This window comes from Cupressus sempervirens, chromosome 3 (genome assembly GCF_028749045.1).
Source record: "Cupressus sempervirens isolate cs-2001-9-10 chromosome 3, ASM2874904v1, whole genome shotgun sequence".
NCBI lineage: Eukaryota > Viridiplantae > Streptophyta > Pinopsida > Cupressales > Cupressaceae > Cupressus > Cupressus sempervirens.
Genome location: NC_143120.1, coordinates 283,369,286 through 283,395,852, shown reverse-complemented (window position 1 = coordinate 283,395,852; position 26,567 = coordinate 283,369,286). Strand labels below are relative to the sequence as shown.

Sequence of the window (26,567 nt, the reverse complement as noted above, 5' to 3'; positions counted from 1 at the left end):
TGTCCACTAGTCACAAATGTGGAAAAGGTAAAATTGAAATTAATGCATTCATGAGGTGTTAGGAAAATGATTATTTTTTAATAAGATTTATCCACTTGTCACAAGAAAAGAAAAGATAAAGTTGCAATTAATGCTTGCATTAATAGAGGTGTTGGAAAAAATAGTTGTATTTTTGATGAAGAAAATTAAATTTTTTCATTGCCTTTTTCCTCATGAGCCAATAAGATTTTCAAAAAATTGTATTTTTCAATTCCAAAAAATCATCCAAATTACTAAATCTTTTGCAAATATTACTATATGAATGAAATCTAAAATCTGATTGGTGCAGCTATTAATACAATGGACTAAGCGAAAGCATAAGTTACCTGTCGTAGGCAGGAACTAAAAATCACACTCATTTATGGGAAAGAATATAAAAAGGGAATATGGCATTTAAAAACAAGAGCGAAAAAGACCTATTCGATAAGAAGAAGCTAAAAAGAGATGCATTTATTTGTAAGGAGGATTATAAAATATTTAAGTGTAACTTTAATATGAATTAATAAATATTATATTTTAATGAAGAAAAAGATCTTAATTTGTTTTTATTCAAGGCAGAGAGAATAAATTACAATTTTGATTTGTCCTTTTGATTAATAAACTGATTATTAAATTATTCCTGACAATCTTATGCTTTGGATTTTTTGTAGCATTCTTTGTTTGGTAAACAAGGAATAGCGTGAAATATATAAAGTTTATGTGTCTCTATCTAATTGGAATTCCATTGAAGAAGCTAAATTCCTTTTGGACTAACATTGAATTGTATTAAAAAAAAAACTATCTACTGCGTTTGGAGTAATAATAATATTTTAATATATTGTCTCATAAAGTTGTACGTAATAATTTTCATTGTGGTTGACTCTATGGCCTGAATAAACGAGGCTCTGGGCTTTCAAGTTATTGAAACAATTATTGGATCCATTGTTGAAGTTAACAATTCTTTCCAATACCTCCTCCTTACAAGCATCAACTTAGTTATTATATAAATATTCAATCATATCAAAGCATTCACTTAATTTAATTTTGATCGAGTTTAAAGATTTTGCCAAATATTAAAAATTCACAAAGTCTAGATTTGCTATAGAAAAGCTTTGAACCAGGTGGTTAGGCTCAAGGTGAGGGTTTACCCGCCTAGGTATAACGAAGCTTAAAATGCATGGGATTTCCGATTACTCTTGTTCGTTGGCCAGAACCAATTGGGGAATCCTATTAGAGAATTGGCAAAGCTCTTGGATTTCCAATTTGCAGTTTTGAGAACCAACAAACCCTAGTGTGATTATTAAACTAGATATTCAAAAGGCATATGATAAAGTCAATTGGAGATTTTTATGTAGATGCACGGAGGTTTTTTGATTTCTCAAAACAATGGATGACTCATTTTAAATTGTATTTCTACCCCCAAAATTTTCATGCTCTCAATGGAACACCAATAGGATTTTTTGATATATCTAGGGGATTGAGGCAAGGGGATCCTATTTCCCCCTTCCTCAATATTATTATGGCTGAAGCCTTTGGCAGAATGGTCACAAAAGCAAATCAGCTCGTTCTAGTTTCAAGAATTGAAGCAACTAATGGGGTACCCAACATTGCCCATCAACAATTTGTGGATGACACATTATTAATTGCAAAAAATACCATCCTTGAAGCCAAAAAATTATAAAGAAATTATGAATCTATACATGAAGGTGTGAGGACCGAAAGTTAATGCAGACAAATTAGAAAAAAAAAATCTTAATATTGACACACATCTTGAGGATAAAACTTGTCAAGTTATAGGGTTTGAAAAAGGGAAATTTTCCATGCAAATATCTAAGTGTTCCTATAGATTAAGGGAGTAGAGCTACTAAGACATGGGAACCCTTTATCAAAAAATTAGATGACAAAATAGATAACTAGAAAAGTTGGTGGATTTCTAGTACAAGAAAGCAACAATGCTCAAATTTGTACCCACTTACCAAATCTTGTATGCCTATCTCCAAAAATGCCAAAAATAAATTAGAAAATAAATTGAAATAAAATAAATCAGCAAGGAGTCTATAATAATAAGAAAATGGTTTTAGTTTGTTGGGATAAAATTACTAGACCTTTGCAAGTTGGTGAATTTGGTCTAGAAAAAACCAAATGGCAAAACTTGGCATTAGGAGCCAAATTAATTTGGAAAATATATCAAGAGACAAAAAATGGGTCAAAATACTAAAAAATAAATATTTAAATAATAATATTGCTAACACTAGCATATTCCGAAAAGATAATCCTCCCTAGGGATCTAAAGCTTGGAGCTTTATATTACAATGCAGGGATATCATTAAAAATAAATTAAACTTGGACATTGGTTCAAGTAATTTTGCTCTCTTTTGAGAGGATTCTTGGGGTGGCTATGCACCCTTGATAATCCTCCCTGAGGATCTAAAGCTTGGAGCTTTACATTACAATGCAGGGATATCATTAAAAATAAATTAAACTTGGACATTGGTTCAGGTAACTTTGCTCTCTTTTGAGAGGATTCTTGGAGTGGCTATGCACCCTTGAAGAATTATATTTCCCCAAAAACTAAGTTAATAAACCTTTGAGGGGGAACACTCAGTTATCATATAGTTTTTCCTAAAGAAGATCCTAATCTAGGCTGGCAATAGAAATCCTTAGAAAACACCCCATTATATTTTGAAGAAAAGTTCAATTTAAATAGAATCCTCAAATTCTAGACAAACTTTCCCCAAAACAAGGGATGATATTATTGATATGGACAGGATCCAAGATTGGATCTTATACAGTTAGGGGTGGTTGACTCTTTGGTTAAAGATCAACAATGAAAAAAGTCAAAGTTGCCTCTACACCTGTGTTGGGATAAGGTATGTCTTTCAAAAGCAAGTATATTTTTGTGGGCAGCTCTACATAAAAGGATTATTACTGCAGAATAGTTTAGAAAAAATAGTTTTGATGGCCCACCTTATTATGGTAAAATAATGGATGTGTTATTAAACACAGACCATAAATGATTATACAAGTATACACAAGAATGTTTCTATAACAAACAAAGAGAGAGAAATAGAAATATTCTAAAGAGAGAAAGAGAGAGTTTCAATATTGAACAGAGAGAATATGGAAACATAGAAGAAGAGTGACCATTAGAAATAGAAGTAAATCTACGGAAAAGAGAAACAAGAATAGAGAGTTCTAATACCCTCCCTTAATGGTCAATCTAACTTCAAAACAAAAAAAATTGCAAGGGAATCCGCTCTGTATGTTTTGCAATATTGGTCTGTGGTAGCATTAACTATGAAAAGATTGGTGAGAGATGTCATGACATGTTTTGATGCAAAAAATGAATATCTAAAAAGGCACGAACTTCGAGGTAGATTGACAGAAGACCTTGAAAAAATGAAATGACGCCCAAAAGAGAACTAAAAAACCAAAAAGAATCTGAAAGTAGATTATGAATCCACTGGCTTGAAAATCAAGGCATGGAAAACAATGCACCCAGAAAAAAACGGAGACAAACCCAATTGACATTCTGTAAAAACTCACCAAGAATCAGCATAAAGTTTTTAAAACTAGTAGAGAAAAAGAGAGTTTTGAAACAAACCCTAGCCATTTTTGAAAAAACAAAAAAAAGGTAGATTTGGCTATAAAAAAGGGTGGAAAATGAAATTGTTGGACAAAATCCAAAGACAAAGGGTTCAAAACACCTTAGAGATCACCCTTTGCAGAGGATGCTGGAAAAAAGAGGTCAAAAATGCCCAAAAAGAAAGCCACGAAATTGCAGAAAAATACACACAAAAAATGTCAAATGCAAGGCCCAAAAAATGACAAAATACCACTCGATTTTCAAAGGAAGTTGGTCGTACGGGCAAGGGAAAGGCAGATGACATGAGTTACAGGAGAAAAGTTGCCCAAAGAAAAATATATACAAAAACCCTAGATGAATTTTACAAAATATCCAAAAAAAATGGACACATTGAGTTAAGGATGTTGACTAAAATTTCATGAAGAAATTAAAGATTTTCAAAACCTATTTCGAAAAATAACTGAAAAATTTTCAATAATGAAACTATTGTTTTTCGTAAAAAATAGCTCTAATGCCATATTATAGTAAACTAATGCATGTGTTATTAAACAAAGATCATAAATGATCTATATGTACAAGTATACACAACAATGTTTCTATAAAGAACATATAGAGAGAAATAGAAACATTTTGAAGAGAGCGAGAAAGTAACAAATAGAGAATATGCAAAACATAGAAGAGTGACCATTAGAAAGAGAAGTAAATCTACGAAAGAGAGAGAAACAAAAATAGAGAGATTTAACTTTAATACACCTCGATGTATCTTATGTGAACATGAGGAGGAAACAATTGATCATATCCTTATTAAATGCCCCTATGCCCAAAGTTGTTGGCAATGGTTACATAATAAACTCCATTTACAGACAGCACTGATCACTTCAAAACCTAGCCAATTATTCACACCACAAGCCTATATAGCTTATTATGGAAAATTGCAACCTCCATACTCCATAGTAGTATGGGAACTATGGAAAGAAAGAAACTGAAGTATAGTTGAAACAATCAATAATAGGCATAGAAATTTAAAAAATTAAATAAGGAACTTTCTCCTGCTGAGACAATGAAATGAGGAAAGAATGGTTTGGATTTGGATCTTTCTCTTGCTGACATTCCTGCGCCTTATGCCAATGAAGATTTGGATCACCTTCTGTTCATTCTGCCTAAGCTCATCAAAAATAGCTGGAAGAAAAAGCTAGTTGGCTAAAAGCACCCCAAAGATAAATTCGTTCTAGGCGCCAAAGGCTTTGACAGTGACTCTAATGAAGAAATCCTTGTCATATGGTGCATATAATCTTTCCCTTATGAAGACCAGTTTTTTCTCGGATATCTGTTTCGGTTTTCCCTCTAGGTTGTGGATGTTGTGCCTTTTCTCTGCCAATTATAGTAGCGGTCTAGTTGTTCTCCAATGTTTTTGGCAGCTTAGCATGCTAGGATATTATGTTTTAAAAATACTTGTAAATATATAATGATGGTTCTTCTTACCTGTAATAATGTTTTATGGTACCCATTTCCCAACTGTGTTTTATGGTATAGTCTTACTTCTTATGTTAGTTGAACACTCTATATTTATTATAGACAAATCAATAATAATAGTGCTTTTATATCACTCTACTCTGTTGTGATTACAAGGAATTTCAACTGGCTCACTCGGCTATATCTTGTTCTCTATCTTTTTTTCGAGAAGTTATTGTGATTTCTTAAATATGATTTCAGTTTGAAGGTTATACCTCGCAGACACCAATCACTTTGGTTTTTTTTACCAGTAGAATCCTACTTATATTGATTAACATTCAATTTTGGCAATCATTCAAGAGAAAGAGTTATTGGTTCCAAGCATAAAATTAAGGGCTCTGCATATTCTGTTAAAATAATTGATGTAACAGATGGAACTATATCGCAGCATACATTATCCCATAAGATAAATAATCACATATAATTACATTAATCCATTTTTTTACATTCGAATAGATTTGAACTTATATATGTATGTGTGTGTAAGTGTCTACACAAATATACAACTACTCTTGAAACAAGATTTACATTTTGAACTTTTATTCAAAATTTTGTTGTTCACTGCCCAACTCTCTACAGATGGCTGGTAATCGGTTTATTTTAATCAAAACAAGGATATAGCATCCCTAGAATTATCACAAAGATCCATGTCTAAAATTCATATATTGGCATACAAGAGCTATTTTATACCTTACAAAACTTTAAATGTATAAAGGAAGCAAATATTAGATGTGACCTTGGCTGTTAGTACATTGTTTTTGGGAATTTTCTTAACAGTTATTATAATAAGGTCTGAAGGATCTAAGCAGGGGGTATACTTTATAGTTATATATATATATATATATGAGATTACTGGACAGCTTCCATGACTATTTTTTATGAAATTTTGGCAATTTATATCGATTCAATACAAATCTTCTGAGGCTACCCATGAATGGGTTTCTTGTGGTGAATTTATATCAATTCAATAATAAGAAATTTGAGTATGGAAACCGCTGAACATGCTAAGGTAGTATTTATCTTGCAGTGAAACACTCGAAATTTCCTGTTTCCAGCTCTATTCTGAGGGAGGCAATATGTTTGGCGTGGAAATTGGAGAATCCATGTGGTTTTTCTGGCATTGCTTAAAGGTAAAATGACAAGCACCCCAACATTAAAACTTTGACTTTGACAATTTACAAGTTCAAAACTGAAATATAATACAATATATCACAACAGAATTTGATAGTAGATTGCAATCATTCAAACAACATCTCATCAAAATATTCAAATAGGCTGGTGCCAAAATTCTCAAGAAAAATGCTGCTCACTGAGGTGCAAGATTGTATGTATGGCGGCAGAAATGAGTTCAATGCATATTCAATAATCCATTCATTCATAATATCAATTTGCTGATAGAAGTCTGTTAACTGAAGCAGATCAGGGAAACCCACACAGGCATCCCCAGCATTCCCTGCGGCGTCCCTGTTTTCAGAACATTCTATGGACGGGGGGGATGAATAGGTTATGTCCCCAGGACATTCATAATTTCGAAAACAGCACAACAAATGTCCTGGAAACTTGGGAACGCCCAAGAAAACCAAAGAGGACAGGTGGGGATGATGCCCCTCAACTGTCCTAGGAATGGCTGGCCATCCCCATAAAAAAAGTAATGTTTTTAATTAAATTTAAGACAACAAATAACTCCAGCTCATCCAAACTGCATTTTTTGAGGTTCCTGACAATGAAACCTTTTCATACAATACTCCAGGAATATAAACCAGTGTATACTTTTAGCTAGATAACCATTAAGTATGATTCTTTAAATTTTGGGTTCTGAGCTTTTGCAATATTTGCATTCTGAGAAATCGTCGACATTAAAATAAAGACAGGTTTAATTATTGGATTGGATATATTAATGTATATAGAAGTGAAGAATATTTGCAATGATTTTCAATTGATAAAAGTGCTGAAATCCATCTACAACTTAATCTGATTGTTACTTTTAATGTGATATGCAATTTCACATATGAATTTCAAGTAGTTAGTGTTTTAATTTGCCCCTTTCAGAACAAAAAAAACTAGAACAGTGTGTCAAGGATAAAATTTCTCATAAATATAAGAAGTAGCCTCCTTGCAAGTGAAAATTGATTTTTAAAAATGAAGTTAAGGAAACTGTAGTTGGCATAATTCCATAGTGTACTCTGCAAAAAATATGGGACAATTAGTTCCCAACTACTTGTCGGTTGGCAGTTGGCAGTTTCCGGGGTTAGCAGTCTTAACCAACCTAGAGGGTAGGGATTAGCATTCCTTAAACCTTGAGGGTATGGTCCCAATTTAGGCTGGATCTGTACACTCTGAGGGAGCATATTGTGCTTGGTCTCTAAACGCTTTGGTTACATTCATATCTTCTTCCTTCTCAAACTGAAGTAGTAGTAAGATCAGCATCGGCATTTAAGAACTATAACTCATATAAACCAAATTACTTGATTTATTTGATAAATAAATAATTTTCCTTACCTTGGACCATGGAATAGCATCAATCAGAATCACCATATCTCTGTCAATTCAGCTAAGAGAATAAGAATATTAAATGTGGGATAATTTTGGTTATAACAGGCCTAAACCTATTAGGGGGCATCACAGTTCTGAATGTGAACCCAATTTCATTTCTACAATGCACAATGGGTTTATCTCTTTGAAGGAAAACGTTGAGGAGAATCCCACTACTACATTCTATTGGATCACATAGTTCCTCAAATCAGAGTTTTGAATGAGAGCCCTGTTAGTTCCCAAATCAACAGATTAAGAAATTCAAGGATAATGCCAAATCCCTTCTACAAACTTCTCACTCAATTTGTCCAACGAACAGGATCAATAAAATATGATTGAAGTTCTCTATAATTCAGGTTCTGCAGGATCTCGACAAGTACACCTATTCTTAAATTATACTCGCAGAGTGAAGCTTTCTGTAGCATATTGATTTTCTCTATCTTTCTTCTGATTTATATGTGATCTATCAAGAAGGCATTAAGTCTAGGATAGACTCAATTGTGTATTTTCTTCACTAATGTTATTTACTATCTATATATTCAATTATGTAGTGCTGCTATTTTAACTGATTTTGAATCTTCTATATCTGATTGCTTCTATCTATTCTTCTACTACTACCTGATTCACTTCTTGTACTTATACTCAAAATTTGTTGTGTGTTTAATTACATATGGATTTATATCAGACCAGTGCCTTATTTCATTTGGGCAATAGAGTCGTCCACTTACAAACCCTATGTATAACTCTAAAAGACAAGTTTTAAATCCTCCCTTGGATGGACTGTCAACTACCCAACCTACGATGCTATATAATTGTATGGTGTTTTCATAGTTAGTCTAATCGAATTTCACTTTCCCTATGAAAGACCAATTAAACAAGACACAACAGGCAAAACAAATCTTAGATGTATCTTGATGTTCCAACTATGTAATAACACACAATTTCTTCACACGGTGACTTAAGCAGCAATTATCAAACACAGATAATCATAACAGAGAACTGATTTGGAAATGAAAGAATCCACATCACATTTGCAAATAAAGGAACTGGCCTTGTATTAATTCTTGATGAGAAATATTACACTGGGTTGCCAATTGATATCTTCCCCGATCCTGAATTCCCTCTTATAGAAAGTGAGAAAGCATTTTAGACCATCACAACCTTTAGATTACAAAACCTTTTAACCAGTTTTCCCTTAACATGGTAACTGCAACATTTGATCACTTCATTGGCATTTCCCTTGAGCTTCATTCTTAGTTCTTGTAGCTAATATTCGCTCACAAAACAAAAAATATCATAATGTATGCTATATCAAAAGAAAATACATTTGGGTAAAAAATATATCTTCTGAGCAAAAATTCGTCCTTTAGTACTTCCGCGAATATACTTTGAAGATAAAACTTCACTTAAAAAATTATTTCCAATTTTGCAGTCTTCACTACAAATATTTTCACCCACTCAAGCCCCTCTTTGTCGTTGCTTGAAGAATCTAATGCTTCTAGTTCTTTCCATAAAAAATAGTTGCACATTATTAATCACTCATGTGAACTTCTGGAAAATTTCATGTGCACTTCAATTTTTGCTATTTAGTGAAAGAAACTACTCCATAGTAAAACTCTTGGCAATCACAATTTTACTTCAAATGCACATCATTTTTCAAGGTGAGTGCCTTTAATCACCCTCAGTTTTAAATCTTCCAGTGAAGGCGTAGTAATATTCTGTTAATTTAATTTGAAGTGCACCTTTGTTTTGTGCTCAATACATATGTCAAGAATTTATCTTGTAAAACCTTTAATTAAATTTTAATCACATTTTCTCACTTTCTATTATTTGCTTACAAATGCTTGGATATGCTTAATAAAGTTTGAATAATTTTTAAAATATTTTAATAGCCTCCTTATGAAAACTGTTTGTGCGCATTTTATTACTTCTCATTCTTATCAAAAAGAATTGCAATCTTAATCCATCTCTATGTAGCTGGTTAGGGTTTCTATTCTTATTGGGAAGACAGTTATAATCAATGGCATAGTTATTTTACCTTATCAATAACAATATTTTGGGGACTTTTCATCTTCTCTTTGACATTCATCTTTTGATGAAATTCATAGTTTCAATGAACCATGTTTCTACTTGCCCAGCGACTTATGTTGATGGCATTTAACTTTGATGAGACTTATCTTGGTCTGCTCAATAGCTATTTTCAATAAAACCTGTCATTTCAGTGGAGCATTTTTAACTTCTTCGAATATTAATGTTTCATTGATAAAAAATGGAACCCACTCCTTCATTCATTGCTTGGATTTTTCTAAAGAATTTGACAAATCATACTGGCAGTCACTGAATTCATGAGACGACATTGCTTTCAAATCATTTGGTTGTGCTGGTTATGATGACAGGTGCGTATATGCCTGCAATTTTTCAATTTACTCATTTAAATAATGCACACTTTCTCTGCGGATGGAATTTTGAAAACCTCTCAATAATTTATTTATTTTCTAATCCACTTATGCTTCAATGAATTCCTCAAAGCTTCACTGTTCTACAATCTGGGTGATCTGCAAGTAAGTAAGACTACAACATTTGAATCAGTGAATAGCATTGGGTTTTTATATTTTTATTTTAAAACCAAATCCATTCCTTGATGCAGTCAATTAAATAATTCCAATGTCTTTGACGGATCTTCATACATTGTTCCCAAGATTCCATTTACCACAGGAAATGAGAACACTGGTGGAAGTTTCTACCAGCTGATTGCATCAGTTTGAAAGTTCCTTTCCTTATTCTCCACTGTTATCCTCTCATGTTCCTTTGATTTCACCTTCTCAACAGAGACTTAAAATCACACACAAAAATATCACGTCGTTTGCTGCTAAATGACTTAAAATAGACTGGAGGCCGTGATTCACAAATCTAGGTTGCTTTTCCGCTTGCCCCCACTCCAAAAACATCAAAAACTTTGTCAGAATGACCTCCAAGGCAAGGAAAATGGTCTGGACAGCCATTGAGAGGTAAAAAACAACATTTATAGTTTAGATTCACCTCCATAATACTGCCCAACCAGTTTGCAAGGGCTAAATTTCTTCTCACTGATTTTTGGTTTTGCTGCTGCTCCAAAATGCCTCATTAAATTGACACTTTGTTGGTCAATTATGTAATATGGTTCATTATGTAATACGATTCATTCATCTTCCATACTGCCTTATACATTTGACAAACAAAATTTCATGGACTTCTTGTTTTCTGTATATTACACAATCCTGTACACTTCGTAGATGCAATCTTACACTTCATAGATGCAATCTTTCGAATCATTTTTATAGAGCAATTTGGGTTTGCTAGTTGTGCTTCTATATTATACATGTATGTTTGCCATGTATTTGTCACTTATCACTGCCTCCATGGTTCCATTTTGTATGCATGTTTATCAGAGAAAAAGTTCTTCTCTGTTCACTTTTGGATGACTCTACACAATGTGTGTATGTCTGTCAAGGTCGGTGCCACTGTTACAAAACTCCCTTATGTGCATAGGCAGTGCATGGGTACTAGCGAAGTCTAGGGGGTTATCATTTTACCTGCGAATTTGCCGCTGACTAAGGTGGTAAAATGAGTCAATCTTGAGCAGATCTTGCAGTCAATGAGAGTCATTTCTATGATGCTCTTACTAGCCACACTGATGTGACTCAACTGTCAATTGCATTTGCTTGAAAGTTTCAAAGATCTTCTCAATAAATTCAATTCGTACTTATTGTGCAGCACTACTTGAATTGTATGTCCCAGTTGATTTTTCATGCAAAACGAACTAAGAAAACAAGCAGCTCAAACGGCATATCAGAGTTTGTGCAGCCGTCTTTAAACCTGGCAAAGTTGGAATCAGCAAATTGATAAATCAAAGAGATCTTATTTTCACAATCAACAATTTACCTTTTTCTGTATATTTTGTCCCAGATTCTCATTTAGAGATTCAAAAGGAGGCTACAGTATTAGAAGATGTTGCTGATCCTATTGATCCTATTTAACCTATAGATACTAATGCTGGTCCAAGTAATGTATCAGCTGATAAGAAGAGACCATTGTGGGCAAGACACACCATGCAAGAGGCTGCAGAATATGCATCCCCACAGGCACTTTTTGTTGCGACATGGAGCCTAATCAGACTTGGGTTAATTTTTCCACACTTCATTTGGCACAATTTCTCCCCAAATTTTACTACGGGGATTTGGGGGCAGCACCCCCATGCTCTAGGGGTCAAGGGGCAACGCCCCTTGCGGGGTCTTGGGGTCAATGGCCCCAGGCACACTCTCAAGCCAAAAATGAATTTACTATTGTAAAAGGTGTCAGAAGTTATATTTTTATGTTGATCGGCTTATTCTAGCCCTAATTTGTTAGCAGCAAAAAACTTGTATAAAACAGCTTAGGGTTAGGGATTTCATAATGTATGATGAGATTGTAGTTTCTTGCAGTAGTATTGAGCTGTAAGGGATTACAAATTGTAATCAGGTTGTAATCACTGAATAATAAGAATATTGGACTCGTTGTTTGGTGGACATAGCCCAAGGATTGGGTGAACCACATTAAATCTTTGTGTCTTGTGTTCTCTTCAGTGTGATTTATTATTTTCTGATATTGGTTACATTTGCGTGTAACTGTTATTTTTGTCTCGTTAATCCTAACACTTTCAAGGAAAGTAAACGACCACATAAGTTTGCAAGCTATGTTGCCCTGATGAGTCACATTATAGCATCTGAGCCTTCAAGTTTTGAGGAGGTTTCACAACAGCAAATATGTAAAGATGCCCTAGTGGAGGAGTACCAATCCATAATAAAAAATGATGTGTGGGGCATTGTTCCTAGGCCCAAAGGTAAATTTATCGTTTCCTCTAAATGGTTATTCAAAATTAAATATGCAGCTGATGGTAGTATAGAAAAATATAAAGCTAGAATTGTAGCTAGAGGATTTTCACAAAAAAAGGTATAGACTATGAAGAAACTTTTGCACCTGTAGCACATTACTCTTCAATCAAATCTTTTGCAACAGTTAAAAGATCAAAACTTTCATCAAATGGAAGTGAAGATGACATTGTTAAATGGGGTAATTGAAGAAGAGGCTTGAATTTAACAGCTAGACAGTTTTGTGATACAAGATAAGGACTCACATGTGTGCAGATTGGAAAACCCCTTGTATGGCCTTGAGCAAGCTCTACGTTCTTAGTATGAGAGAACTGACTATTATTTATCGAGCTTGGGTTTTCTAAAGAACGATACTGGTCCAATTTTATATTTCAAGGTAACTGATGATAATGCCTTAATGTTTATACTTTATGTTGATGACTTGTTTCTCACTGGTGATGATGGTCTCATTATTAAATATAAGGAGTTACCTTCTGATTTTGAAATAAAAGACTTTGGTCTTATGCATTACTTTCTTGGATTTGAGGTATGGCAAAGACCAATTCAAATCATTTCAAGTTAAGGGAAATATGCTATTGATATTCTGAAAAGATTTGGCATTCTATGGTAGCTCCTATGGAAGCAGATCTGAAAAAGTTACATGAGGTTGCAGCCACTTCAGCTTCGATTGATCCTACTACATTCAAGCAATTAAATGGTTCATTAATTTTGGGTAATACTAGGCGTGACATATGTTGTGTTGTTAATACTCTAAGCCAGTTCATGTGTGAACCAAGACATATTCATCGTGTTGCAGCCGAACACATTTTGAGATATGTATGTGGTATAGTGGGGTTTGATCTGAAATATTATTCTTGTGAAGAACTTAAATTCCAGGGCTGTTCAAATTCAGATTGGGCAGGTTGTGTGCCCAATACAAAGTGCATTTCAGGATGTTGTTTCAGCCTGTGTTCGGCTATGATTTCCTAGTGCAAACGGAAACAATAAAGTGTTGCTCAAAGTAAAGATGAAGCAGAATATGTTTCAGCTTGTATGGCTGCAAGAGAAGCAGTATGCCTTTGTAAATTGTTTGTAGGATTGCTTGAGCAAAGTTTGGAGCCTACAGCGATTCTTTGTGATAATCAAAGTTGTGTGAAGCTTTTCGTTAATCTTGTTTTCCGTGATAGAACCAAGCAGGTGGAAATTAAATCTCATTACTTAAGAGATATGGTTTAGAGGAAAGCAATGGAGCTCAAATACATTTGCATGGAAGAGAAAATAGCAAACACTCTCACCAAGCCACTTCCTAAAGTGATGTTTTGTTATTTCCGAGACAAGCTTGGTATTGTGGAGAATGATGCTCTTGCTGAGAGAGAGCCCCCGCTTCTGTAATTTTTATATATGTTGTTTAATGAGTTCTTTGTGATGGAGAAGTTCGAGGTGCAATCCCTTGCTAATTAGTTTTTCTCTATGACGGAGAAGTTTGAGGTGCAATCTCTTGTTAATGAGTTCTTCTCAAAGAGGGAGAAGTTTGAGGTGCAATCCTTTGTTTATGCAAACTTTTGTGCAAGAGATGTTTGAGGTGATGTTCCACCCTCTGGAATAGCTATGGTGGATCCACCCTCAAGGAGCAATATGTGTGAGACTCCATGAGTTAGTTTTCTTTATTTCACCCTCTAGGTGCAACTATGGTGAATGTCATGCTAGATGACAATATTATAACCTATGATGAGATTTTTATATTGACATTTTTTTGGTTGCTGCTCCTTGTGCTTGTCGTGTCATGAATTGTGAAGGATCTCTCTCTTGCTAAGGGGGAGTGTTAATGTGATGTCCCTGATTAAAATAAATAAATTATTAAAACATTTGTTTATGGGTCAATTGATTTAGTATATCTCAAACCCATTTTTATTTTATTGTTCCGGTAGGTGTTTTGTCGTGCCTCCTATCGGCACTTACTTTCTCCCTATGACAAGGTATATATGTTCATCGAACTAGTTGTTGTAGGTATGTGATTTTGGATTAATTCTTTGTACTACAAATTCCTATTGGAATTATGGATTGTTTGCCATTTCATAAGTGAAAGATCTTCCCTATTTGGCTATTCTGCTTTCGGTGGGATTCAACCCTCACCCAATTTTGTCTTTGCATTACTTCACTTCAAATCTAGCACATCTAAAGCACCATCTTTATCTGCAATTATAAATTCAGTGATACATTGCATACATCTATGATTGGTCTTTTTTGTTGGTGTCTTCAAATGTTAATTGTACGCTGCGAGCTATCCTTGTACGATTGATTTCCCTCTACTTCCATCTACCATCTGCCATCTACCAATTGCTATCCACTAACCGCCATCTGCCAACTGCCACTCACTATTCGCCACCTGCCATTCGCCATCCACCACCCTCCATCCTGTCATCCGCCATCCTCCATCCTGCCATCTCCCATTCACCATCTGCCATTCGCCATCCGCAATTCGCCATACACCATCCTCCCATCTATCATTTTCCATCTAACAACTACCCACTGCCATCTGCCATCTACAATATGCCACCCCTCCATACGACATTCTTACTGTATGAACAACACCATGACACCCCTCCTTGCCACCTCTGTACACCCACATTTGTTCACATACAAAACTCCCTCCCTCGTGCAATTGGAGTGTTATACAACCGTAGTTTTTTCCCTTTGTACCCTCCCTTGCTCTGTGTACGGATTACTACTATTACCATATAGACTACCCATAGGGGATTTGAGGTAGAGCACGTGGTCAATCCAATTAGGAACATTACAATGTATCAAAACCAGTGATCCTACCAGCCTATAGACAGTGAATGAAAGTTTATAGCTGCAAATGAAGGAGATCCCACTTGATAGAATGACAGATCAAGAACATACTCCTGCTGGAGTCATGGCACTATTGAGGGATCTTTCAAGGAATCAAACACAGATCAATGACACTCAGCGACTTATGGAAGAAACTCTCCGAAAACTGGCGGACAATAAGATATTTGACAAACAAAATGGTCATAGTGCGGATTTGGTTTCAAGAAAGGCAAATCCTCATCCCGCACACTCTCAACCTTCCATGCCAACTATCCCTCCACAAACAGAGGTGTTGCACGGTGGAAGGCGACCAACCTTTGAGGAAGTTCAAGAACAATTTAAAGAAGACTGGAAGAATGCAAACTTGGAAGAGGATATATCTTGCAAAGATTACGCAAGATTAAGAATGCGATATTCCAGAGGTGGAAACCGAGAATATTTTAACGATGAACTCAAAAGGAAGTTGAGTAAGGTGAATCTGTCAACATTTGATAGATCTAGAACCATATCTACCCAGTCATGGATAATGAAGGTCCATACTTCAAGCCCAATATGATGCCAGAAGAGGAAGCAATTGAATTTGCAGCACTCCACTTGGAAGGAGTAGCACATGAATGGTCGTATCATGGCACCATTACGTTGGGACATGACCAAGTAAATAATTATGCAGAATTCACTGAGTGGTTGGTACACCGGTTTGACAATAAAAATTTGGAATTTAATTTTAAAGAGTTGGCATAGTTAAGGCAAACGGGTTCAGTCAAGTAGTACATCACAGAGTTTCAGAAAGTCTTTGTTTTGATTACGGACATTTCCGAAAGGAGGCAAATAGTACTCTTCATGGACAAACTGACAAAACCACTAAGGGGTTGGGTTAAGAGCTTCAATCCAGCTACCCTTCCGGAGAATATCAAGAAGGTGTGAAGTATGGCATCATCGTTGACATCATCTTGTTGAGGTTACTCCCACTCCAAACTATCATTGGTTCCTAGGGATAACAATAACAAACCTCCGCGAAGGAAGCCTTCATTGGACGAAGCTACCAAACAGGATCTCCAAAGGTAGAAATTATGTTTCAATTGCAAGGATCCGTAGGAATCTGAGCACAGATGCCTTGGTAAGGAGACAATACACTACATCGAAGTCGTGTCAGATGATAATGATGATCAGGAAAATCTACCCACAAAGGGCAGTTACCCACAGGAGGACTCTAAAATGGTTAGCTTGAATAGTACGGAGAAGATCGCGACATTGGTGCACATTGGTTCAAGTTTAACAATAAGAGAAGGCCCACCATCACCGTGTATTTTGTGTGGGAAACATTTATGTTTAAATCTGTTATGTTAGTAATTTTCATCTTCATTCTCTATGAAAGATAACCATTGGAGTTGTTGTAAAACCTAAGAAGTCCGTCCCCTGAAGAAATTTTGAACGATATCCAATGTTCATGAAAATTGGTGATCGTGCTTATGGTAGTGTCATATGCCCTTTTGCAAAGTGATTCCCCATGGAAATCACCGAATGTCAAAACATTAATTTTCCATGAGGGTATTCTGAAAGTTCATGCTCACTGCAATCTTCAATGCTGCATAGATTGCATACAACTGGGGTTCCGTAAAAATACCAAATAAGCTGCTACAACCTTGAAACTTGCACGGCAATTATTTTTAGTAAAAACAATTGTAGTAACCAATTGGTTTGCTATGTGAATTAACTGGATGAGGATTATTAATTTCAACAAAGGACTGCTTTGGTAGATCTTTTGCAGTAGGCTATGTTTTGAATAGATTGCAAATGGAAAGGGTTTCATAAAAATACTATGTTCCCCGGGGACGCATACCCGGCCTAAAACCCCCCGTTTCGAGGACGGGGACGTCCTGGGGACGGGGGGACGGGTATGGTACGTCCCCCAGCCGTCCCCAAATTCCCTCTTTTTGCAGGGGACGTCCCCGAAACTTGGGGACGTGGGGGGGACAAAAGGGGGACGGCCAGTCGTCCCCGGTACAGAAAGGGGACGTCTAGCCGTCCCCCGACCGTACCGGGTACGGCCGGCCGTCCCCCTTCTTTGCAAGCTCAAAACATTAAAAAAAAACATTTGTTGTCTTTTTTGGTCGGCTAGTGGGCCCCACTCCTCCAAAAACCCTAAAATGTATATAACTCAACACATTTAAATTGTTTTAACCATTCTTTGGTTTTCATTTTATGTTGCAGCCGGCTGAAGTTTTCATTTTGCAAGTAGAGGAGGTAATAGTTTTGCTTCCAAGAGCTTGACTAAGGGTTTGATCTTCTATTTTGTCCACCAAGTAAGTATAAAACTCTTTGTGTTTTCATCTATCATTTTTGTAATAAATTTGTAGCTTGCAAAGTCTGATTTTTTATTTTTTTTTCATTGTTTCAGCTCATATATCTATTCAATTGCATATTTAAACACAATGAGCAGCAGTGGGAGTACAAGTAGTAGTAGTGAAGAAGAAAATGTAGAGGTTGATGTTGTTAGTAGTGACACTAGGCAAAAACTCAATCCTAAAGCTGATTTGTTTAAATGCCCTTCCGACATTATGAAGAATTTTGCAAAGGGTCCTTTCAATAGGAAAAAACCTCTTCTCCAATATGTCACACCTAGGCCAAAAGATAAAAAGAATTCGGGAGGGACTAGGGTGTGGGATTGTCATGTTTGTCTTGATGATTTTAGGGGCAGCTATACAAGAGTGAAGTCACATTTTTTAGGTGTTACATGCCAAGGAGTCAAAGCTTGTCCTAACCTAACCGATGAACAAAAATTAGAATGTCAAAGATTGCACTTAGAGGCTGAAATGGAGGGGCAAAATTTGACAGTGACATCACCATCCATTCCCTCACAATCATCTAGGCATATTTCATCCGCCATTGGTACTAGTGGCAGCCCTAGTGGGTCTAGAGGGAAGAGAAAGATAAGTAGTAGTGAGAAGGGCTCGGTGGAAAGTATGTTTAATGCACAGGCAAAGGAGAAGTGTGAGGCATCCATTGGTAGATTCTTTGTTGCTAATGGTATCCCATATAATGCAGCCCGTTCCACTCATTATAAACAAATGGTGAAAGATATTATGAGCATGAATTCCTCATTTGTGCCCCTCGGTGAGCATAAGCTACGAACCACTATCCTAGATGAAGAGTACTCAAAGGTTGCTTTATTATTTGAGGATATGAGACGCATTTGGGTTAGGACAGGCTGCTCTATTGTGATGGATGGGTGGACCGATGTTAGACATCGGCCACTCATCAATATCATTGTCACATCCCCTGTTGGCTCTTATTTTTTGAGAGCCATAGATTGCTCAGGAAAGAAGAAGGATGCAGATTTTCAGTTCACCATTTTGCGAGATGCCATAGAGGAGATTGGGCCCTCTAATGTTGTACAGGTTATCACAGATTCTGCACCTGTGTGCAAATCAGCAAGTTTGATGATAGAGGGTGCTTATAGGCACATATTTTGGACCCCTTGTTGTGTTCATTCCTTGAACAATGCATTGAAGGACATAGGGAAGATTGAATGGGTGAAGCAAGCGGTGCTAGAAGCTAGAGAAGTGCAAATGTTTATTTGCAACCACCACACTTCACTTGCTCTATTCAGGTCCTTCTCTAAGGAGGAGTTCCTCAAACCAGCCGAGAGAAGGTATGTCAATTATAATTATAGTTTACTTTTAGTTTGTTTTAACTTTAAGTTATTTTAAAAAATCATTTATAAGTTTACTTACATGCGATGCTTTTTGTTTTAAATTTTAATCATTAATGTTTAAGTTTAAATTTTTAATTTTTAATTGTTGCTATAGGTATTGCACATATTTCATCTTGATGGAGAGGATGATTGAGGTGTATGAGGCCCTTCAATTGATGGCGGTGAATCCAGAGTGGGGACGATGGTCTCATTCTAAGTCCACTGAAGGAAAAGCGGTGAGGCAAAGGATCCTTGATGAGAGTTGGTGGTCCACAATGAAGTAAATTGTTGGTTTTTAAATTTACTATTAGTCTTTTGCTTGCTGATTTTCTTAATAATAATCTTAAAATTCTTAAAATTCTAATTCTGATTTTTATTTTATTTTTTGGCATTTTGATCTTGCAGATACATTTGCTCTGTCATAGCACCCATTGTTGATGTCATTGGATATGCTAATACTGATGCTCCTAGTTTAGGAGAGATCTATGAGACTATTGACAGCATGTTGGGTAAGATGAAGAGAATTGTTGCGGCAAAGGATCCTACATTGGGCTTTTATGAGGAGCATATTAGGCCTATTGTGACGTGGAGGTGAAACATAATGAATACCCCGCTTCATATGGCAAAATTTGCTCTAAATCCCAAATGGTATGCACAGTTGGGTGGAAGGGGCCTCTCATGTGATGATCCTGAAGTTTTGGATAGCTTCACAAAAGCAATTGATAAAATGTATTCAGCTCAAGATGCCTCTACTCTTCGTGCACAGTTCCTTGACTTCACCAACCTTCGTGGCCCAAACTTGGGTAAGCCACAAGCAAGGTTGGATAGAGTTGTTTTAGCACAGAGGGATCCTATTGGATGGTGGACTTGGCATGGGAGAGATACACCTGAGTTAAAGATACTTGCCGGTCGCCTCCTTTCACAGGTTGCTAGTTCTTTAGCTGCAGAGAGGAACTGGTCCACATATTCATATATCCACTCTATCAAGAGAAATAGACTTACCTCTAAAAGAGCGGAGAAGCTAGTGACAGTGCATCATGCTCTCCGACTTGCCGATCGCCAGACTCCAGAGTATAGGCAGACACCAGCTTTGCAATGGGATGTTGAGCCTGAGGATGTGGCCCAGATAGATGAGGATGACATAGCACCAGGACTGGTTGGGGTTCCATTAGATGAGACTACGCTTCCTGTGGAGGATGACAGCGAGGAGGATTCTGATTTTGATGCCATGGATTAGTAGAGGCAGAATAGGAGCAGCAGTCTGCTTCATTTTCTATGTTTTGCTTTTTATGTTAAACATGAACATGATTATGATACATTGATTATATGATACTTGTTACTTTATGGCAGCCTATAGCTTTGGGCATATTTTGATTTTGATTTTCAAATTTATGATTTATCATGCTTATCATTATGAGTCTTGTGATATTGACAATGGTTAATAACTTAATGTTCATTGTTCAGTGTTCTCTGATATTGTATTGATATGCATTTTGAGAATTGGATACTAAAATACTAAATAGTAAAATACTAAAATCGGATATTATTTCATAGATGGCATTCAAATGTTGTATGTTATGGTTCTATAATGTTTAAATAACATGCTTTGTGCTTAGTTTCATATGAATGACATGTATATTTACAAATTTCAATGTATATACTATATTTTAAAATTTTCCTATATATATAGCCGTCCCCGTTCCCCCCGTCCCCAAAATCACCAAAAAAATTTGCCGTCTTGGAAACCCGTCTCGCCGTCCCCCGCCGTCCCCGTACCGGAAACTTGGGGGAACATAGTAAAAATAGCAAATGAGGCCATGGTGATCTGCAAATTGGTACACGAGCAATTGGTGACACACAGAGTTGATAGGGATGGTTGGATTAGCATGATGATCAACAGGTATCAAAAAATTGTCTCAAAAACAGCTTGGCAAAATAGCTGTGATATTCAAAACTGCAAAGCATGTGTGTACCCTAACAATCTGCCACCTAAAAGATCATCAGATTTAAAAGGGAGAGCCGAAAATTAATGTATACACTTATGTATTGGTGACAAGTATGTTAGAATCTGAAAAGATTAACAACCCAAAAAACTAGTGCAAAGAGTAAATATCTGAACTATGAATGCAAATGATACAAAATCAAAATAGCAAAACAGAGTTAGTCTCCAAGAGAGTAATGCAAATGCTAGAAGCAAAATAGCATTACGAGGATGCAAAAACAAGAGATGCAAATACAAGCTAGGTAGCATGCTTATATAGGCTAGGAAGAGGGAGGAGGTGGCAACACCAACCAATGAGGAGCAAACATCTATCAGACTAAAGATAGCAAAGTATCTTCCTAAGATAGCTAATGGATGCTCACATGTAGGAAGCTGACACCTCACAACCATTCACCTGATAAGACATGCTTTATTAACCTAAGCGAGATTATTAAAAAGTGTAGGAAAAACCTAGCAAAATAGGAAAAATAAAAAACTACACTAACACCCCCCCATAAGCGAAGCTTAGGTGGATGTAGAAATGGGTCCCAGCAAGTCAAGCCTAATGAGGTACCCATGTACATAAGATTTCCCAAAAGAGAGAGAAAAGAGACCCCCACACACAAAACAAGTCAGGACTCCGAGTGAGAGGAAGAGGCCCCCCCAAAAGATGAAGCATCCCGCACCCCCCGCAAAGCTCGCAAATGAAGGAACTTGCTCTCAGTGAAGGGTTCGGTGAAGATATCAGCAACTTGCTCGGAAGTCAGACAATAGCGAAGGTCAATGACATGACCATGGATGAGCTCCCAGATGTAGTGCATGTGGACCTCTATGTGTTTGGTCCGCTGATGATGAACTGGATTCCGTGAGCTCTGAATGGCACTCTGGTTGTCACAAAATATGACTGATCACCGTCTAATCTGGATACCAAACTCAGTGAGAAGATGTTGAATCCAAATGGCCTCAGTGGCGGCATTTACAGCCCCCCGATACTCAGCCTCAGTAGAAGACAGAGCAATAGCAGACTGCTTTTTGCTCGACCAACAAATAGGACCTGACCCAAGTGAGAAGCTATACCCTAAAGTAGACTTGCGATCCTCAGAATCACTTGCCCAATCTGAATCTATGTAGCCCACCAAATCAAGCTCAATACCTGTTGCGTAGTGAATCCCACAACTATGAGAACCCTGAATGTAGTGAAGGATCCGCTTGGCTGCTTTCCAGTGTAACTCATGGGGCTCCTGCATGAATCGAGAGACCATGCCTACAGCATAGGAGATGTCAGGTCTCGTATGAGTCAGATAAATGAGACTCCCAACAAGTTGGCGGTACAAAGTGCCATCAACAAGTGGAGAAGAAAATTGAGCCTCAAGTTTGACTCCAGAAAGGAAGGGAGTCGGAGCAGGCTTACAGTCAGCCATATGAAACCTCGAGAGTAAATCTAGAGCATACTTGGATTGTGTGATGGTGATCCCAGAAGGAGACTGAAGGATCTCAATCCCGAGAAAGTAATGCAACAAGCCCAAGTCAATCATCAAAAAACTGTCCTGAAGGGCCACTTTGACAGCCTTAATGGTGGGTGAAAAACTTCCTGTGATCAGCAAGTCATCAACATACAAAACCAAAAATAGAAGTGAATCACCCTGTTGCAAAATGTAGACATTAGGATCAGAATGGCACCGAGTGAACCCAATTGATAGAAGGAAGGAGTCCATCTTGGCATACCAGGCCCGAGGAGCCTGTTTGAGGCCATAGAGAGACTTTCGAAGATGACACAAGTGAAGAATCCTGAAGGAAGCCCTGTGGCTGCTCCATGTAGATCTCCTCATGAAGGTCACCATGAAGAAAAGCACTCTTCACATCCATCTGATGTACTTCCCAACGATTAGTTGCAGCAATGGCAAGAACAATTCGAATGGAATTCATTCGGGCAACTGGCGCAAAAGTCTCAGAGTAGTCAATCCCAGGAACCTGGGAGAATCCTTTGGCGACCAAGCGAGCCTTGTGTTTGTCAACTGACCCATCTGCTGCAAATTTTGTCCGATAGATCCACTTACATCGAACAAGTTTTCTTCCTTTAGGAAGAGGGACACGATCCCAAGTGTGGTTCCTCATCAAGGAACTATACTCTTCCTGCATAGCTGTATCCCACTCAAAAATACCAGAAGCCTCATGAAAGGACTGTGGATCTGAAGCAGTAGCAATGAAGACATGTGGAGCATCCTGGAATTGTGAACGAGTTCGCCTAGTGTCTGATGGATCCCCAACCCAATCACCTGCAGACTGCAAGGTCTGTCTAGCCCAAAGTGAGCAAAAAGATGGAGAATCTGGAGGGGAATCATTAACCTCTGAATGATGACTAGGAGAGGAAGGAGGTGAGTTCTCTGAATCACTTTCTGCATCAGAAGTAGAGGTAGAAGATTGTTTAGGTGAATCTGACTCATCAGAAGATCTGTCATGTATTCCAAGTGACTCTAATATCAAGGTAGAAGGAGTTGGAGAAGTGATAGAAAGTGAACTTGAAGATCCCTCCTCAAACTGAACACTCCTCTCAATGAATAACTCATGTGTAGTAGGGTGGAGCAACCGATAACCCTTCACACCATCAAGATAACCTACAAATATGCAAGGTCTGCTTTGCGGATCCAAGGCCTTACGTTTCTCTGTAGGAATGTGGGCCCATGCAAGGGAGCCAAAAACTCGAAAGTGCTTAACTGATGGTTTCCGATCACTCCAAGCTTCAAAAGGAGTAACTCCCTTCAAGGCTCGATGAGGAACACGATTCTGGATATAACAAGCACAGTTAATGGCTTCTACCTAATACTGCGGTGCAAGAGATCTAGAGTGAATCATACAGTTTGCCATTTCCTTCAAGGATCTATTCTTCCGTTCTGCAACACCATTTTGCTGAGGATTCTATGGAACTGAATGCTGTAAATCAATCCCCTCTGAAGTGCAAAATCTTTCAAACCGATGGTTGACATACTCACCACCAGTGTCTGTGCGCAAAACCTTGATGGCTTTCCCAGATTGCTTTTCTACAAAAATTTTGAAGTCTTGAAAATGATCAAATACTTCTGACTTCTGTTTGAGAAAGTACACCCATGTATATCGAGAAAGGTCATCAATGAATGTGAGGACATATCGGGCCCTGCTGAAAGAAGGATGTTGAAATGGACTAGCCAAATCACTGTGAACTAACTCTAGTATCTGTGAAGCTCTCCATGCCTTACTTTTGTCAAACTTTTCTTAAGGATGCTTACCAAGAATGCAACCTTGGCAAACACCTCCTAAGAATTGAACCGAAGGCAACCCTGTGACCATACTCTGCTGGTTGAGCTGATGCAAATAGCGGAAGTTAAGATGGCCAAACCGCTCATGCCATAATTTACTCACATCATTAGAGTGAGTGAGCAAAACAGATGAAGGAGGATCAGGAACAAAGTGAGAAAACAGATAGAGCCGTGACTGATGATCTGCTCTCCCAACTGCAACTACAGAATCACTATGCAACTCACGTATCTCCACTGAATCAGGAGTGAACTCAACCCGCTTGCCTAAACCTGTGTGAGTGATTTGGTATATTGATAGGAGATTAGTTGATAATGAGGGTACACAAAGAACATCATGGAATGTGCCATCCCCCACATCAACAGACCCTCTCCCACACACCTCAATAGGAGTGTCATCACCCATCAAAATAGAAGGCATAGTACATGGTTCCAAGGATGCAAGTTCTTCCTTAGATAAAGCCATGTGGTGCGAAGCACCCGAATCAAGAACCCAAGTGGATGGTGAGGAAGCAACTGCAACAAGAGCTTTGCCCTTTCTTTTCCCCTTGTTGTTTTCTTTTGCCTTGTTAGACTCTTCATTAGAACTTTGTTTGATAGACTCAGGAACACTAATATTATTCTTCTCAAGAATGTATGTCAAGTGATCAATTTGTTTCTTCAAACATTTATGTTCATCATGACCGGGTCTTTTACAATAGGCACATTTAACCTTTTCTTTCTTAGGCTTATCGCCCTTAGAGGATGAGGTATCAATAGTTGCTTTTGACGCAATTGGTATCTGATCCTTCTTTTCCTCATTATTATTTTGTTTCTCATCCTTACTATTGTTGTTACTACTTTGTCCTTTTTGTTCTTTTCTGCCTTGGTTGGTTGCTAAGGCATGTGACTTAAAGGACTTAAGAGTGCCCATCTGGATTAGCTTGTCCTGTTCTCGAGTGAGATTGACAGCAAAATCATCTAGAGATGGCATGGTAAATTGAGTACCAAGTGCACCCTTAGTAGCATAGAAGGTAGAGACAAACACAGAATATTCTAAACTTAGCTTAGAGAGAATACTGAGAATCAATTGTTCATCTTTCTTTTCAATTCCACATTGTTTTAACTGCAGCCTTAGTGATTTCAATTTGGTGAAGAAATCTTGAATTGTGTTGAAATTGCCTAGACTCAAAATAATTAATTCATTTTCCAATATATGACCCCTCATTGAATCTTGTGTGCCAAATAATGTTTCTAGCTTTGTCCATACTTCATTTGGTGTATCCAAAGACTCAATGTGAAATAGCAAGTCAGGAGAAACAGACAAACACAATGTTCCATATGCTTCATCAGATTTGTTAAACCACTTAGGCTTGTCTTCATCTTTAGCAGGTTCAGTTTCAAGTCCCATAGTTATCCTATTTAATCCAGCTTTCCTTAAGTGAATTATCATGTGTGATTTCCACTCAAAGTAATTGTATGCAGTTAGGATGGGCATATTTGTTTGATCCATGATGAAGAAATGCAAAGAAATGCTAAAAAGAAGAGAACCCAGCCACGACAATGCCCCCCCCTTTTTACTCAATCAAAGAACCCCCCCCAAAGAAATATGATTTAGCACTTTATTTTAGTGCGTTTACAACTACCATTAGAAAGAAATACTTAGTGGTCTTGATTTCAATGCATTACAAAACCTCATGAAGAGCATATGCTAAAAGTGAAACTTGGGCACAATAATCAAAGAAACAAATAGCACCATTGCGATCTACTTGAAAAATCATGCACTTTCAAAAAAAGAATCGCCTAGATACGAGGTCATATGAGAAAGTTATGATCCTCCGAAGTTTTCAAAACGAAAACTGTGCACAGTCACGGCTGAGAATCTGCAATTTCTGAAGAGTTCATGCATGAAAATCAAAAAACAACTCTACTAGTGGATAGAGCACAAAAAAATAGCCAAGTTCATAACAAGAATCATCAAAATCGGAGTCCGTATGAGCAAGAACGAGACATTTGAAAACTGCATTCAAATTTGCGACTGCCAACGGAGAGGGGTATGGTTGTAGCCTTTCATGCTCGATTCTGCAAAATATACATCTTGCATGCAAAATCTAAAAGATACCCAGATGGTTTTTCGGAGCTGCGAACAAAACTCAAAAAGCGTTTTCCTTGCTGATGTACAGAAGATGTTGCTGTAGTGTAAATCAGACGCCTTTAACAGTAAAAAACGGCTCCAAAAATCAAGAAACGACCCCAA

The 26,567-nt window shown here is 37.2% G+C and overlaps 2 protein-coding genes across 5 annotated transcripts in view; one reads left to right on the top strand and one right to left on the bottom strand.

Annotated features, from left to right (window-relative positions):
- The window catches only part of LOC149566050 (uncharacterized), a 93,216-nt gene that overhangs the window by 52,167 nt on the left and 14,482 nt on the right, over positions 1 to 26,567 (bottom strand). The gene's annotated exons all lie outside the window — the stretch shown is intronic.
- LOC149566051 (uncharacterized) lies at positions 17,744 to 19,491 on the top strand. Its single transcript, XM_089817337.1, has 2 exons — positions 17,744 to 19,340; positions 19,466 to 19,491. Exon 1 carries the CDS (start codon positions 17,799 to 17,801, stop codon positions 19,074 to 19,076), a length of 1,278 nt encoding a protein of 425 aa, XP_089673463.1. The 5' UTR covers positions 17,744 to 17,798; the 3' UTR covers positions 19,077 to 19,340; positions 19,466 to 19,491.